This window comes from Antennarius striatus, chromosome 22, assembly GCF_040054535.1.
Source record: "Antennarius striatus isolate MH-2024 chromosome 22, ASM4005453v1, whole genome shotgun sequence".
Classification (NCBI taxonomy): Eukaryota; Metazoa; Chordata; class Actinopteri; order Lophiiformes; family Antennariidae; genus Antennarius; species Antennarius striatus.
This window is the reverse complement of record NC_090797.1, coordinates 5,441,370-5,458,528: the sequence shown is the minus strand read 5'-3', so window position 1 is coordinate 5,458,528 and position 17,159 is coordinate 5,441,370. Positions and strand designations below refer to the sequence as shown.

General features: G+C 39.8%; 2 protein-coding genes across 3 annotated transcripts in view; one reads left to right on the top strand and one right to left on the bottom strand.

The window, feature by feature from the left end:
• The window catches only part of LOC137589410 (protein O-mannosyl-transferase TMTC2-like), a 48,905-nt gene extending 42,373 nt beyond the window's left edge, over positions 1-6,532 (top strand). The window contains exons 10-12 of the mRNA XM_068307159.1: positions 136-250; positions 2,117-2,180; positions 5,157-6,532. Coding sequence (XP_068163260.1) covers positions 136-250; positions 2,117-2,180; positions 5,157-5,360 — 383 coding nt within the window. The 3' untranslated portion in view covers positions 5,361-6,532. The remainder of the gene's footprint in view (positions 1-135; positions 251-2,116; positions 2,181-5,156) is intronic.
• A 1,958-nt stretch (positions 6,533-8,490) lies between these two features.
• Positions 8,491-17,159, bottom strand: LOC137589184 (protein mono-ADP-ribosyltransferase PARP11-like). Of its 2 annotated transcripts, XM_068306755.1 has the most exons (8): positions 17,088-17,159; positions 13,219-13,343; positions 12,396-12,516; positions 12,186-12,261; positions 11,750-11,822; positions 11,330-11,457; positions 10,535-10,686; positions 8,491-10,433 (listed from the first exon to the last, which is right to left on the bottom strand). In XM_068306755.1, exons 2-8 carry the CDS (start codon positions 13,333-13,335, stop codon positions 10,114-10,116), a joined length of 987 nt encoding a protein of 328 aa, XP_068162856.1. In that variant the 5' UTR covers positions 13,336-13,343; positions 17,088-17,159; the 3' UTR covers positions 8,491-10,113. The 2 variants fall into 2 exon arrangements, with proteins under 2 accessions (XP_068162856.1, XP_068162857.1); XM_068306756.1 differs by lacking the exon at positions 17,088-17,159 and having other exon boundaries at positions 13,219-13,776.

The window sequence follows — 17,159 nt, the reverse complement described above, 5'->3', positions numbered from 1 at the left end:
CAGTACTGTATTAAAAGTTTTCTTTTGGGATCTTTTTGGCGTGCCTACACTTCTATTAAGTCTAAAAAAGAAAAATTCCCCAACACAATTTGTGTTATGCATAAATAAGATGGCTTCCTTTGTCTTCTCTTCCAGGTCAGTTTCTGCTGGAACAGTCTCGTCTTAGCGAGGCAGCGGAGATGGCTGAGCGAGCCGCAGAGCTGGACAGCTCGGAGTTCGATGTGGTCTTCAGCGCTGCTCACATGCTCAGGTTTGCCGAACCGCTGACATACAATAACAGTTTTCCTAATCGAAAAAGGAACAAAAAAAATGAATAAATGGGTTCATTCCAGGAAATATGGAGGTTTTCTCAACCCAGTTTTTCCTGTATTCGTTTTCAGCTGTGCTGCTTGACCCATCCTTAGGTTTATTTTGTACTTTTGCCATTTAATAAACACATTGTGGAGTTTGGCGAGAATATGCACAGATAACACGTATGTGTCAAAATTGTGCACGGATGTACTTTTCTTCCACTGACTCAAGGAAACACCGGAGCTAAGTGGCCTCTTTCTAGTTTGCTCTACATATCTGGAAAAGCCATCACTGCTCTCCAGCATCCATCTCAATACAACACCGCAGAGGGTTTGTTAAGAAGTTAAACGTTGCAGGGGTTTGGCAGTGGTTTGTTTTCAGAAACATGAGACAAATCTAAATGACACTTCATTATCGGATATTCTGGTCTGTGTTTTAGCTGAGTCTGACATAAATCGAATTTGATTAGGATTTTATGGCCATGACACATACCTATCGTTAGCCGGCTTTAGAACTCAAGCTACTCCACTGATGGAAAATTACAAATCTTGTCTTATTGATTGACCATAACCAGGATTATTATAACCTCATATTACAGTTTGTCAGAAGTTTGCCCTCTTTACTTTTTATATGTGTGCTAGGCTTCCTTTCTTCCTTACTCCAAGCCACTCTGAGGATTCAGATATCACGGGTAGCCTGGTGTGTGACCTCCATCACAAAATACTTCTTTTATATGCTTGGGATGAATCTACATGTTTTTAAAAGAAAGAGGATGTTTCTGTGTTTTGACTCAAAGTTACTTCCCTTAAAAGCTGACTTCCTGTGGGTTTATCTGTCTTTGTTATTGACTCGGCTGCGCTAAACAAAAAAGTTAAAAGATGAAGACTACGATAGTCACATATGAACTCTATTGAACCCTCATTAACTGTACACTCAAGGCATTTCGTACCCAAGTCACAGTCTTATAAATATTAATTGCCATGTCAGGAAAGAACAGTTTCCTTAATTTTATTGACTTTGGCACAGCGAAATCCGGTTCATGCACTCTCTGGATAAATTGTATGTATGGAGCAGATTAAATGACACTTCATGAACCCAGTTGCAACATGTAGAAGAGGAACAACTGAACAAGTGTTTCTGGCATCATGAAAACAATTTCTCTTCATGATATTCTGGCAAAGGAGCCTTTACTACATCATCATACTTAAATGCTTCACTACTGTTGTAGCTGAGGAAGACTCATTAGATTCATTAGTACCCATAGACTATAGAATAAATACACTAAATGTAAGTTTAATAGCATCGCTGGGATAGGCTCCAGCGACCCCCGTGACACGCAGAGTGGGAGAAGTGTTAATAAAATGAGTGGACGAATGAAAAAAAATTAATTCCAAAATGCACACAAGATTACAGAAAGTGTTAGATAAAGAAAGAACAAAACTTATTCAATTCCCACATTAGATAAGTGTATTGATATTTCCTTCAAAAACCTTGCCAAAATATAAGAAAATTCATCCATTACTCCTGCAAAAGCTATTATGCAATTTACATCTTTCTTTCAGAAGTGAAGTATCCTAGACATATTTTAAAAATCTATTAATACACAATTTTTAAAACCTTCACTCTGTGGTCACAGATTAAGTACACAAATAGTATTTGGTTGAACCAAAAAAGATCTACCAGAAAAAAAGTTCTAATTAACACATTTTGCAGTAATTTACAAAATGAATGAATGTCTTGCTGTGACTAAAGTAATGTTCAGTAATGAATGAATGTTGTATTAGTGCAAGAAGGTTCCTCAATTTCCATTTGTTGTTCTCTTCAGACAGGCCAGTCTAAATGAAGCAGCAGAAAGGCAATATGAGCGAGCAGCCAGCCTCAGACCAAATGTAAGTCCACATACACACACACACACATACACACACACACACCTTTAATATAAATTCAGTTTACTGCATCTTATGAGTTGGTCATCATTCGAACGTTATATTATTCTACTGTTATTCCTGGCAACAAAGATATGACTTAATAAAAACATTGAAAGTTGTTCAGCTCATGGCTGGAAACTTTTTCGATGTGCTTAAACAAACACGAAATCCCTGAGATGAATGATCGGTGGTTTGTGTCGCTTGATATTTCCTCGAAGTAACAACCAGTTGAACGTCACAGCGTCGTTAAAAACGGATAGAGCCTTGTGGCGGATCACGTCTCTCGGTGTCAGCACATGTGGTTGAAGAAGTTTAAGGCAGGATGGAAGGATGTTTCTGTCAGGCATGAATCAACACTTCAAAAGGAAACGGATGCATGGTTGAAGCAACCTTGAACCTTGGACTGGTCGGCTGGAGGTCACGTGGTGTCGCAGGAACCCCGGTGTTTTTTGGACCAGACCTACAACGGGCTTCCTGTGATCATTTGTCTTGTTAGCCCGCTTGGCTACAGTCTGCTGTGTGAGTTATGTTGCCGTTCAGTCAGATGCGATGGTTAGACTTTAATCCTCATGCCCTTCACCGGAGTAGCCAGTGTTATATTATATATGGCCAAGCACCATAAATCCGTGCTTCCTCGTCCTTTTTAGTGTGATGTTCCCACACAGCCCCGTCTGATGACTTACCCCTTCATTAACCAAATGTGTTTATATTGATCTGATCAAACACTTTAATCACAAAAAACCTATTCAAAATAAATTTCAAGCATTTAACCCTGAGTTTAGATCAATTGCAAGCATTTAATCAAGAATTTACCCAATTTTCCAATCATTTGGTGGATAATTTCAATAATCATTAACCGAGGAAAGACTCCTCTTTGCCTCTAATTTGTACACCCTGCAGACCTGCCCCATGGGGAATATAAAGGAACATGAAGTACTCTACGCCTTACAACATCCACCCCTTTCAGATAGCATCTGCTTGTCTGTTTACATCCTGTCGAAACCCCTGAAAGTACAACCATAGCAGAAAAAGTTGCCCAGTTTCAATTGGAAAGGCATGTTTTTATATTTTAGTCTTCTAAAAAAAGACGTGACCGCAAAGTCACAGGTGTTATTATTCACAGTCCTAAAGCCCTCCTGCTCACATTCAGACACCCTGAGGGCTTCCTTTGTCATTTGTCACGAGTAAAGCGCTTCTTGTCTTTGACGTTTTCAAAGTGCACGGTTGCTTAGTGAGTGACGGCCTCTCTCAAATGTCTGCTTAATCCGATAGCTTTCAGGTCGTGAAAGTTTCAGCGCTAGCTCTTCGTGCTAAGAAAGACAATGATGATGTGCCTTGAAGGAAAGGGTGCAATCAGATTACAACCGACTCAGATAGAGTAATGATTGGCTACAGCAGCCCCTTCAAAGTAAAAGCCTGTGTTTCTCTAGTTGAATGCTTTTACTTTGTGCTCAGTTTGCATTACCGGTAAAATAATTCATATTTCCAATCCTGGGTCCACATGTCAGCTAGGACTCTTCCCTTTTAGCCATCGGGTGTCACTTTGTATAAAGCCTAGGCATATTTTTAAAGAATTATTATACTTAGGATAGTATTTAACATCTTAGAACATGTCTTCAAGGGATCTTTGAGAATTATAAATGCAGCTCAGGGAGCAGGATGCATCATAAAAGCCAAAGATCAAAGAAGTTGTAAAAGTACCATATATCCAACTAGCTGAAGGTCGGGAGACCACATCCCTTTCATCGCTGTTGGCGTGTCGCAGCCAAACTGACCCGACTTCGGAAGTAATTTTTACAGTTAAAGCAAGAGCTACAAAAGTAATTGGCTGCCTTCCTGTGCAGAGAACTCATGTAGTCAGAGCTGCTTTCCCTCAAATCTGTTTATCACCCAGCTGTTTGAACAGAGACGTTATCGCGTCTCAACTGCTCGCAGGTTTCTCTAACGGGTTCTATAAGAAGCGTAGCTACGATTTGGAGTATTTTTAGATGCATCTGCTTGACACATCATCTGTCGAGACTTGAAACACGGGGGGGGGGGCATGCAGCGCAGCACTGCAGCTGCTAATTAATTAATTTCCCAGCGTATTCCAGGCCGCCAGTTGAAATATCCCAGCTCTATAAACCCTCATTTGATACATTAGGTGAGCGAAACAAGCTCCCACTCCCACGGCCAGTCTTTTAACACCACTTGAAAGTTGGAATGTAAACAAGTCAGCGTTGAGAAGACATGAACAGTTGTGTTTGGGGAGAGAAAACGTGTGAACTGGTTGCCAAGTTGCTAAACGTAAGTCTCGCGGTGAGGACGTGGGCGAGATCTGGGAGCATCAGATGCCGATTCTAGGATGAGACGTGTGGTGTTCAGACTATTTGCTGAATCCAGATTTTCAAGATTTAGCCAGATGGTTACATCCCCCCCCCCCCTTTTTTTTTTTTTTTAAATATAAGTTTCAGAAGATAGCTTTGCTAAATAATAATATACCTTCCTTGAATGGATTCATTGGATCATAACCAAAAAAAACCAAAACAAAAACGTAACACACACCCACTCACAAGCTGTAGATCCTATTGTTCCCTGAGTCACCGGAAAAAGACACACTGATTCGTGGCTATGCCTGATCGCAATGGGGATAACATAAGGCGTGTTTGATTTCCCTACCCTCCGGAGCTCATGCCTGAAGTCGTCCTTGCGTAACAACATCTGTCAAGCTTCTTAAAAATCCTTTTATTTGACACTTAGTTGTGTTTTTCAAATAATAAACTGAGAAAACTAAGTTTAAAACAGTTAATCCAGGTAAATAAATCTGAGATCATCAAAGATGCCATCTTCGTGCGGTAATCCTATCAGTCAACACTGTGGGACCCCTGATCTCACTGTAGTTAGGGCATTAAAAATCATTGTACCTCTGTTTCTCACTGCGTCTTTACCCTCTTGCAGTACCCGGCTGCTCTGATGAACCTCGGTGCCATCCTGCACTTGAACGGCAAACTCACCAAGGCAGAGGCAAACTACTTGCGAGCGCTACAGCTGAAACCCGACGATGCCATCACCCAATCCAACCTCCGGAAGCTGTGGAACATCATGGAGAGGCAAGGGCTCAGGATTAGAGGGGGGCTCAGAATGCAGAGGGATGAGCTTTGAATCAAGAGGAAGCCACCACACACTTGACGCTAAGATCGTGTCTCATTTCCCCAGACAAAGAGGATAAAAGTTATCCGCTTGAGACTGCAAGACTTCACAATTAGGGCCAGTGATGCTGGAGGGGAAATCGAGGCTTGGCATGTCTGGGACTCCAGGACGTTCAGCCCCATAACACATCACCACTAGTGCTGTACGGTGGCACGAATGCCGAACACTGATGTCACCTTTTATTGATAGATTTTATGAAGTGAGGCTCATTTATTCAGCTGATGTCACAGGAACCGCAAGTCCAAACGTTGAAACTAGGGTTTAATTTGAATCAAGCTTTAGCAAAATTATTTAAACAGTTCCTACAAGCCGGGGTTTGGAAGTCATCAGCGCTGTCGCATGTAGAACTTTGGTTCTGCAGTTCACGATGCTAGCTGGGTCTTTCCATTTCACACATCAGAAACTGTTTACTTGAAGAGAACCACTACATTTGTGATAAATGTGTCACCTTCAAAGGGAGGTCTGGGAGGAGGTATCTGAACCTCATCTGTGCTGGAGGATAAAATAGCTGCTACCAGCATAACTGTAGGTAACACAAGCAGTGGGGTTCCATGAGAAAGATGTTGTTTGCTCTGAGTAAGACAACAGGTTTAAACTCATAGCTTAGCATTCTGTTTGTTTTTACCAAGTGAAACGCCTGGTGCTGTAAAAAAAAAAACGGATGATAAGACTCCGCGGTGGTGCCAAAGCTTGTACACCTCTTGTGCCAAGCAAGAACTGCTCTTCTGTGTTGTGTTCCTCGTGTCAAATGATGTTTCACTCCGTGCGATCGAAGGATCAAACTTAATTTATTAATACATGTTGTTTTATGTGAAAAAGGCAACACTGTGCCATCACCCTCATGGTAGACCACCTTTAATTCTTCCTTATAGATAGACAACAATAGACGGTTACATTCATGTTTTATTTGTTGTTTTTCTCTCTGCTCAGGGCCAATGGGTTATTTCCTGTCACATGATGTGACACAGAGAGAGCTACTTAAAATGGAACTAGATGTTTTTGTTTTTTTTATGATCGATGTTTGATTAAATTATAGAATACATGTAGGTGAATATGTGGTGTTTTGTACAGAAAAAAGAACCTTTTTCCGTAATAAAACGAGATAAAAGTTTTGAACTCAGTAATGTGATGTCCTAACAACGTGAACACAGTCGACCTGCTTGCATGGGCGATTATGAGAATACGATGAGTTGATATTTGTCTTCACTCCTGTCGATGCGGGAAAGCACACAACTCCAACTTCTCCTCACGAGAACAAAAATCAATGTGCAGTGGGGGAACAAATGGGAACCGACAAAAATGAGCAGCAAATGAGTAGGACATATGCCACAAAACCAACATTTTTTCACCACTATATAAATCCATCATGAAATCATAAACTTGTGATGCAAAACACGTGAGTCCAGCTGCTAGGAGACGGCTTCCAGGCTCTAGGAATTAGGCGGTATCACTTAATTTGGCAAGACTCAGATCCAAATAAAACAACGGCAGCGTGGCGACATCGCTGTAGTGTGTGTAATGCCCTGGGTGCAATGATGTAACAATTGATGATCTAACAGCCAGTCCATTTCTTCTCCCGGGGGTCTGACTGCTGATGGAATTGACCTGAATGGCTCTAACGTGAGAAAAGTATTTGGCACTAATTCAGGTTTTAGTAACAAAGCCTCCGGTGGAGGTACACACTCGCTGAGAGCTGTGCAGGTATTATTTCATTGCAACAGCTCAGGATTGAATGACAGTGGCCTCTAGTTCTATGTCCGGGTTCCGACCTCATCCCTCCCTGCAGACAGGCTTACACAGAGATGTTAGCTTATGATGAACAAACACTTTAAACCTCCTTGCAGGAGCCTTCAGGTGGATGTCAGGGTGGGGATGGGGTCAAGAGAATAGGACAGGGAGAGATGCAGCGAAAAGCAGCACAACCAAAACGTTATTAAATATCCAGGCCTTATCAGAAATTTATATTTCAGAAAATACTCTTACAGAGTTGCTCATAAATATAGTGAATGACATTTTTGGGTAATGTTGTTTTAGGTGGCTGCAGCACTTAAAAATAATGTTCAAAAGCTATTTTCACACAATTGGGAAATAAGTATCATGAAGGATGAAGTTGATAAAACAAGCAAAGTACAGCAAAGAGGTAATCAAACTGTATTTTTGCAAAGTGCAGCGGTGATGGAAACGTCTTCCTGGACTCGTTTGCAGGCTTCGCTCCACTTATTTGGGATTTACATACATTTGCAAACGTCTGAGGTGTTAAATGATTTTAAAAAGAAGTGATTTCTCTCCAGTGGTTTCAGTGTCAGTGCAGTTTGTGTATGTGTAATAAACAGTAATATGCTGTCTTTATAGAAGTATGTCTAATGTACAAAAACCCAACATTACTCACACTCAAGGTTAAAACATAAGTTTTTTTGTCAATTAGAGAAAAGTTTCATTTTTGGTACGATTTTATGGTACGTTTTTGTCTTGTCTCTTACCAATTAAATTAATATAACTACAAAACTAAATGGGGGGATGAGTTTTGTACAACACATCCACAAAAGCAAATTTCCAGTGAAACACTGGATTTTTTAATCTGTTTTAACACATATATAATTAGACCAATTTGATTTGTATTCCCTTAGAAAAATACTCATAAATCAGTTTTAATAAACAGAAACATTTCAGGGTTAATTTAATTGCAGATATTAAAGGAATATCCTTGTTCTTTTGAATATCACAATAAGTTAGAGTTGTCCATGAAAGAATCTACCGTGGCTCCTTTTGAGACATAAGTAAGAGCTCTGTTTTCATCAAACACAGGCCCATAGTGACCAAGTACATCCGAGGTCACACCCTAAGAGGAAGCATTTTGATAACCTCTTATCTCAGAGGCAGATTAGCAGGAACTAATGGAAATCAGTGAGTCGAGTACAGCTTCCTGTCACTTCTCGGTAAATTGTCTGTGCTTTCACTACCTCACACCTAACAGACCAATAAATTGGAAGTCATTCAGGAAATCAGATATTCATATTTAATGGTTATATCTGCCTAGCAAACCATCATGTGCCTTCTTTTACATGTTGTAAGAAAAAGAAGATCCACTTTATTAATCTGCTAATGGGGAAATTACTTCTTACACTCTATTCATATACATATCTTTGTGTGAGATAGAGTTGTGAGCAGGCCCCTGAAACAACCACAGCACACAAGGGGCCTGCGAGCATGCAATTAGTAAACACAACAAACAGTGCATGGGGAGGCAGAGTGAAGGGCAGCAACTTTGGTTGGCGCCCAATTTAGCAGCATGTAAGGGGATGGCGCCTTGCTCGAGGGAGCCTCGGCAGTGGCCAGGTGGTGAGCTGACACATCCCATAGTCAGCTCACACTCTGAGGATGTCTGGCGGGAGCTGGAATCCATCCGCCGATGTCTGGTCATAAGACGTCCGCTCTACTGCTGAGCCACTATGCAGGAAGTATAGATCAAGTTCCAAAAAAAAAATCTATAAACAACTTCACAGTCTTCCCAATAGCTATTCCTTCTGTTAAAGAGTGTTTGAGTGATGAGCTCCTAGCTGAAGGATGTTCCAGTAGGAACAACCTTATCTAATGGGAACCAGCCAATGCTGACCTGTTTTATTTGATGGGTCAATTGCGACCCCTGCTGGTGAATTCTCTGAAGTACAGCTTCTTGTTCTGTGGGTCTCCTCTCACACATACTCTTTAGCCCACAGAAATTTCTTTCTATATGACTTTTCATTCATCTCACAACGAGTAGTTAAATAATAACAAAGACTTTGCCTTTCCATTTTTTTTTTAATTTTTAAGTATCATGAAATTATAAAAAAATAAAAACTCCGACATATGCAATTTCCTCCGGGATTAATAAAGTATATATCTATCTATCTAATCAAATCTCAGCTACCTAACCGTATATCCCATATCCGAGTTATGATCTGTATCTTGGCTGTACTACGTGTGGTTGCGTTATATTTCTGTCTGCAGCCATTGAAAATACAAGAACTGCTTGGAATACAATCTGGTACCATTGCTCCACCTTGTTGCAAAGTTGGTTCCCTGCATACCCTTGTTATTCTGATGAATTAAATACAGACTAGATAACACACACTGATGTGGCACTGATGTATGGAAATGTACAGGTATAAAAATTTGAATAAATAAATCCCATGCTTATATAATACCATGATCTGTGCTCATACAGATGAGGGTAGACTGATAGATGTTAAATTCTCATTTTGTCATTTGGAATTATGACAACATGATTTGGAAACAAGCTTGTGTGACATTAGTTGGGATGTGAATGACAGTGGATGATGTGAATCACCTACAGGCTGCAAGTCCATATTTTAGACAATTGTGCACAAATATTAAACAAGCACATATTCTGCATTGGATACAAATGGATGATCTTCAGCCAGTTTTTTTTCTTTCTTTTTTTTTACAGAAACGTTACACAGAGTCTGGCTTAGAATTCCGTGTAGGATATAAATTGGACACAAAGCCTTTACTGTCTTCCTAAATTTCCAAAGGCACTTTGGATGACTCATGCTCTAGTTAGGCACTGGATCTGACTGGAAAAAAAGGAAAGGTCCATGAAGCTTTAAGCTGTTTTTCCATTTGATTTGGTTATTCTTTATCCCAAAAGACATTCATGTTTGAGATCCAACACTTGAGAAGAGTTCATATCCTCTTGTTTTGGGCCTTAATAGAAGAACTCAATCAGATATTCTGGGTAAATCTGATTGCTGTCAAAAATTACATAAATCTTTGGATTGGCCATATCATCCACACAACTGTCATAGACGTTGGTAAAGCTGGCATCCTTTGATGGTGGTCTGCAGTACGTGGAATGTCCAACTGTATATTCTCCAACAAGTACTCTGGCCAAGAACATGGTCCTGTAGGGTGGCTCACTGGCAAATATTACTGGGGCGAGTCCGTGTCTCTGCAGGATAGTGTTATGCTTCCCAGTGGTGTGACAGAATTTACTGGAGTATATGGCATCACGGGCAAAGTAGCTTCCTGTAGGAAATAAATTTATATGAAATGTCCAGCTCAGAAAAAACAAAAATTAGCACACTGAGTTATTTCATGACATTGCATCACAACACAGGAAATTCTACCTTTGCCATAGACGTCACCATGGCTTCCTGACAGCCGCCAGTCAAAGTTAAATGCACATATAGCTTGTATGTTGTTGTGTCCTGTGCCGTGAAACAGCATTCGCTCCTTGATTTCCAATGTACGCTTGACTTTTTTTAGTTGTGTTTTCTTCCTTAAGAAGGAACCAAAGAATGGCAAAACACAATTGTGATCACTTTGTTACAAAGTGTATTGTCAGGTTGTAAAGAGCAGCAGGGACAATCTCAAAACTAGAGCATGAATGGCTCTCATTGGACAGGAAAAACTCGGATGTTTGGCTTGAAGTGAGGCAGCTTTTAATTGAATTTCTCTCTGCCCATTTACTGCAACAGAAGCAGATATTTCTTCTACAGCACACAACCCAGTCAGATCCCTCAGCTAACTTGAATTTACCTCCATTAAAAACTAGATCACATAGTGATCGACTGGACCAAAATGGCTGATGGCTATAGATCTACTGCATCTGCTTCATCTTTTCAGTGCAGTTTGAGAATATTTCTTTTTTATGGTAGTTTATGTGTAAGTTTATTTGCATATTTTGTGCCTGGTACAATATTACAATATACTGTAGCTGCAGTAGTACAAAAAATAGGAGAAGGATAGTAAAGTCTCCATGCTGAAATGTTATTATGTTTTCAAATTATATAGCTTTTCTATGTTTTACTGCAAAGCAAATTGAGTTAAGCAGCAGAAGAAAGGTGCTTGCAATTAAAATTGAGGAACATATGGACTATTGTTCTGTCAAATAACAACACATCATTACAACAACTGTCTACCTGCAGAAGAATTCCCATAAGTGCAGATTCTGGATCCTCTGGATGGATTTGATCGGATGATTCATGGTCCTTTCATACAGTTTGGAGACTTTTTTAAACTCATATGTTTCTCTTCCAAGTTGGATGAGCTGCAAAAACACAATCACGCATGCAAACAGGAGTTACACTGTAGACTAGTAGATGACTTCATAGTGTTTTATGTTGGAAATAAAATGCAGAAACATTTACTTGTCATTTTAAGTTTGGTCAAGTTTTCATTTGATGGCAATTTGTAAAAAAATTTTTAAGAGATTTCTGTTTCGTTTGTTAACATCAATTCAAAATAACACAAATACCAGACAAACACTTACTTGTTCTTGTCCTGCTGATGCAAATTTGGAAATCTGTTTGCGTCACAGTGCTGTGTGTCTTTTAACTCACCTGATATGGCTCATCTGTGTTGATTTGTTCCCAATGACAGGGAACAGGTAAGGCAAGATTATCACAAATAAACCTGATGGAACATGTAGAAGAGAGTGGAGAAGAACAGCAATATAACACTGAGTGTATTCTGTCAATGCGCCAATTCCATTCAGATAAGAACACAAAATTAGGGGAAAAAAATCTCCTCTAAGATATTTGTGCCTGATCTTAACCCCCTTTATCTTGCTCTGTGTTTGTAAAAAGCCTAAAGTTAAGGGTCAGAAACAGGGCAGCTCCCTGTGGAGCTGAAAGGAATGCAAGGTTTTCGTCAAGGATTCCTGAAACTGCCAGGCGCTTGAACCCTGAACTTTCATTTAATGCCTATTTCTACTCCCTCTAATATATTTTCTGTATTAGATTGCAAAAAAGTTCCATAGATGTCACCAAAGTTTACCTAAATCCAGTGGCAGAATGAATGGCGCGCTTGATTGGCCGTTGCTTCCCTGTTGTTAAATTTGTCTGCTGCATAGCTAAAGAGAGATGTAAAACGAACAAGATTAAGAGAAATTCAAACACAATTTCTGGAAGAGAATTCAATCTGACTCAGAATTTTTGACTTCTTTTATATATTTGCAGACTGAATCACCTGAATGTATCACTTTACCTGAGAAGTCCAGTCTGTAAGTGTACTTGGCTGTGACGAACCCCATGATACCCCATTGGTTTCTGTTGTAGCATTGTTCAATCTGAGCACTTGTCACGGAGCATTCTGCACTGGGATCGATCTGAAAGGAATTTAAAGCAAATGAGGAGGTTTGTGTATGTAATGAGGGAGGACATGAAGCTAGTTGGTGTGAGAGAAGAGGATTCAAAGGACAGGGTTAGATGGAGGCAATTGATTCACTGTGGCGACCCCTGAAGGGAAAAGCCGAAAGGAAAAGAAGTCTAACGATAAGATGGAATGATTGCTTGACTAACTGATTTGTAAAGTGACTGGAAAACAAGTAAAAACCACCTTCTTTGTTCTAATTGCTGAATTTTCTTTGTCTTAGTAATAGTAAACTAAACACTTGACTGTTGGTCTATTGGTCAGACACGACAGACAATCTGAATATGTCAGATCTGGCTGAAGACATTTTCTAGAAAACCATGGAGAAAATAATTTGACAGATAATTCTCTACTGTTTTTAAACTCATTAAATGTTTTGCTGATTGACATGACAGCAGGAAGGGAAATTTAATTAATGACCATTGGGATTGGCAGTAAGGATCTATAATAATTTGCCAATAACACTTCCATTAATACAATTTTTATGGCAACAAAAGACCATACCCCAAAACATTATTGATGAATGGACAGGTTTGAGATATTGCACTAAGTTGTTTTGAAATGACATAACCTGCAGACTTTTGTTCTGTTTATGGAGAACAATAACACAATGGTCAAAGCGGGATGGGCAAAGAAAGTTGTCAAATGCATGAGCTACCTCAAACATATGCCACATGCCACACTCAGCCAGGTAGAACCAGCACCAGTTTGGCTCCGATGTGTCCATCTCCTCGGTCTCAGCGGACTCCTCCTCAGATGATCTGCTGGCTAACATGGTGAAATCTGCAATAAATTAAAACAATCATATTAGAGAAAATCAATTAAAAATGGTGCTAAATCAATTGGGGAATGCAATGTTTTATTTATGAAACAATTGGTTATAATCAAAATTTGCCATGGGGCATTTCATCCTGTAAACCGTATGTGTCTAAGAATAGGTCAACAGTGTGCTTTGACCAAAAACTACATTTGCCACAATGCAGTTATTAAGCCCATTTTAACATGGACAAAAACGTTTTGAACAAAGCCATTGTCTTGAATTGTGTTTGATTTTTTTTTTCTTCTATTGAATAGTTTGATCCTTGATTAATGGAGTTCTGTGGGTTTTATAACCTGACATATTCAAAGGATTTATTTTAAAACAAAGCAACAATCTCAAACATGTTTTATCTATGCAACTGTAATGTTTGTAACTTGAATGTAACTTGAATGCGTAATAAACTCAGTTACTTAACATTAAGCAGTATAAGTACTTAGGCTCAACAGTCCAGAGCAATGGAGAGTGTGGAAAAGAGGTGAAGAAGCGTGTACAGGCAGGATGGAACGGGTGGAGGAAAGTGTCAGGTGTGAAAGAAGAGTTTCAGCTAAAATGAAAGGAAAGGTGTACAAAACTGTGGTGAGACCAGCGATGTTGTTTGGTCTAGAGACAGTGTCACTGAGGAAAAGACAGGAGACAGAGCTGGAGGTAGCAGAGATGAAGATGCTGAGGTTCTCTCTGGGAGTGACCAGGAAGGATAGGATCAGGAATGAGTACATCAGAGGGACAGCACATGTTAGAGGTTTTGGAGATAAAGTCAGAGCGGCCAGACTGAGATGGTTTGGACATGTCCAGAGGAGAGATGGTGAATATATTGGTAGAAGGATGCTGAGTTTTGAACTGCCAGGCAGGAGGCCTAGAGGAAGACCAAAGAGGAGGTTTATGGATGTAATGAGGGAAGACATGAAGGTAGTTGGTGTGAGAGAAGAGGATTCAAAGGACAGGGCTAGATGGAGGAAATTGATTCGCTGTGGCGACCCCTGAAGGGAAAAGCCGAAAGGAAAAGAAGAAGAAGAAGAAGACTTAACATTAAGCAGTAGTCACATTTATTTTACATTACATTGAGTTACATTTACTTTTACTTTACATCTGGCCCTATGAGGACAGCCGTTATGCTGATGTATCCCTTGGTGAAAATGAGTCTGACACCCCTGCTGTAAACAAATACAAATAATACAGGTAATTGCTATATCGAGCAAGCTATCATTAATCGTACCGACTCCCCTCGATGTTCTGGTTATGTTACCGGTTCTCTATCTGTCTAACTGGGTCCCTGTTCATATCGGGATCCTTCGTGCATAGTGTCCTTAAAAACTTCAAACAAATAATACAAATTGATAAATAATGTGACACGACAGTGGGCCTATTTCACCAAGGCAGGGTTAACCTACCCTGAGGTAAACCTGTGGTTCTGGGTTGCTTTACCCTGAACTTGGAAAAACCAGGGATGTCGGTTTCACAAACGCGGTTCAGGGTTAGTTTTCCTAACCCAGAGTAAATTGACCCGCAGTTTAACAGACACCACAACTTGAAAAAAAGCCATCACCAATGGAGCCCCGATTCATCGATTCACCATGACGACGGACGAGACGCAACGCTTTACGGAAGTCGGAGTACAGATTTCAATTTTTGAATAGAAAGACTTTGAGGACATTTTCAGAAGAAACAGAACAGCGTTGCAGCTGCAAAGAAGATCGACATGTCGTGGGAGGGAATTGCTGCTCAAGTCGTTGCGTAAGTTCGAAGTCCGTTGCACTCACGGTAAAAATACAGAAGTAAACGGCTTCAAGAGTAGTTTATTAATTTATTTTATTTAGGTGTGATCCAGTGGGGGGAGAAGGGCACGTCAGCAGCTGGGAATGAAAATAAAAACATCATTCCCACAGGTCAGACTCCATCATCTCGTTATGGATCCTCCTCATCCTCATTATGTTTGATATTGTACAATAAATATTAAGTGGACGTTTGACTATTCAGTTGTTTTATCCCCAACATAACGCTCTTTTCACGCACATAAATGCACTCTCATCTATATCACGTTCTGTTAAATAATGAAATACATTAAAACGTTTTATTGTTGTGTAAATAAAACAGTCAATCGGCATATGAACGTTACAAAAACAGTTGAGAAGGATATTCACACCATTGTGTACACCGATATTATCTAAGAACTGAAATCTGGAGCTGACATGTAGCTCGTTTGATACAGTCATAGCCAAAACTGCTTTAGTTCATACAACAGTGGCCGTGACATTGTACCGCTTATAAGATGGGCTTTGATGTTTTATATTCTGAGCCCTTATCTTGGACTTCTGTGGGCCAATTCCCTGAGAGTGTCTGTGTTTAGCCTCATAATGTCTGTGTTTAGCCTTCAAAATGCCAAAAGGAAAAAGGGAAATCTGAGGAGTCTGAGAATGAACATGAAAATAAAACCCTGAAACGAATGGTCTCTGGGTTGGAGGCGCTGACCCGCACTGTGGACCAGCTCAGGAGTGACTTCGATAAGTTCAACAGTGAACTTGTAACCTTGCAAAAAAACAAGATTTTGCAAGGTTATATTTCTGACGCAAATGATGGTTAAAGGACTGAACTGTTTTGGCGAGATGAACTTCATGTTGGTAATTCTGTGAAACAAATGTCACTACAACCTCTGTGCAGAAATTGGGCAGAATAACAAAATGAACAAGAACAAAATTAGGACTCTTCTCAAGAACTGATAAAGAGGTGTGCAAAGACGCACGCCTGTTGAACTAAATGCATGGATCAAAACAACAGCGTATCAGAATAAAATAATTAAATTTGAATTGTGACATGCAAAGTATGTATTGATTGACAATGTGCTGTAATGAGATGTTGGTGATTTAGGGGACGGGAACTTCACAAGCCAGTGGCTTCTACCCGGCAACCCTTTTTTTTTTTTTTTCAGGTGATGTTGCCGATGTTTCAACAATGATGAATGTAAAATCTGTTGTAATAACATGCCTGGAAAGAAGAAAATAAACTGAATAAATAAATTAAATAAATAAAAATAAAAAATAAAAAATAAAATAAAATAAATAAATAAATAACCGCTTTAAGGTATTCCAGGTTTTATTTTCTGTCTGTTTTAGTCCCATGATACACACAGGAGTTAATAATGATTTTTTTAAAAAGAAAGAAATTAACAAGAAATTGAAGAAAACAAAGGTGGGATAATATTTTATGTTACTGATTGTTCTCTTCCCATTCTGGTGGAATACAGAGTGACATTTATCCCCTACTTACTAACAGATTTTCATCCCTTTTTAAAGAGAACTGATAAAGACAACTGTCCGACAGGATATGACAGGACATCTGAACGCGATACAAAAAAAAATATTAAAATCTGTGTGAATTAGAAACTCCATCAAGGGGCTCCTCGTCAAACGGACATGCTATGTTCACCTCTGAAATACGGAGTTATTTATTAACCCTTACTTCGGTCAGAACCAGGAAATGCAGCCGCACGAGCGGCGGTGAAAGGGGGCGGAGTCAGAGGAAACCCTGGGTTTGTGGAATGAAACCTGCTCCCGACTATGTTCAGAGAGTCTGTCACTGCGGTACCAAACCCAGAGGTTCACGTTACATCGCGTCATGAAACAGGTCAGGGTTACTGCTCTAACCCTGGGTTAATTTACCTCCCTTCTTGAAAATGAAAGCCCTGGTTTTCCCTGATTTCAGGGTTAACTTACCCTGGTTTTCCACTAAACCGGCTTTGTGAAACGGACCCAGTCAGTTCGCTGTGTTCATTGTTTACATTTATT

What these genes read in the sequence shown, in the direction of transcription:
- LOC137589184 (XM_068306755.1), bottom strand. Translation starts at nt 13,335, where the DNA reads ATGTTAGCCAGCAGATCATCTGAGGAGGAGTCCGCTGAGACCGAGGAG. An exon ending in CATTCTGCCACTGGATTTAG is followed by an intron (nt 11,823 to 12,185) that starts GTAAACTTTGGT and finishes ATGTTCCATCAG; the next exon opens with GTTTATTTGTGATAATCTTG. An exon ending in TGGTGACGTCTATGGCAAAG is followed by an intron (nt 10,434 to 10,534) that starts GTAGAATTTCCT and finishes TATTTCCTACAG; the next exon opens with GAAGCTACTTTGCCCGTGAT.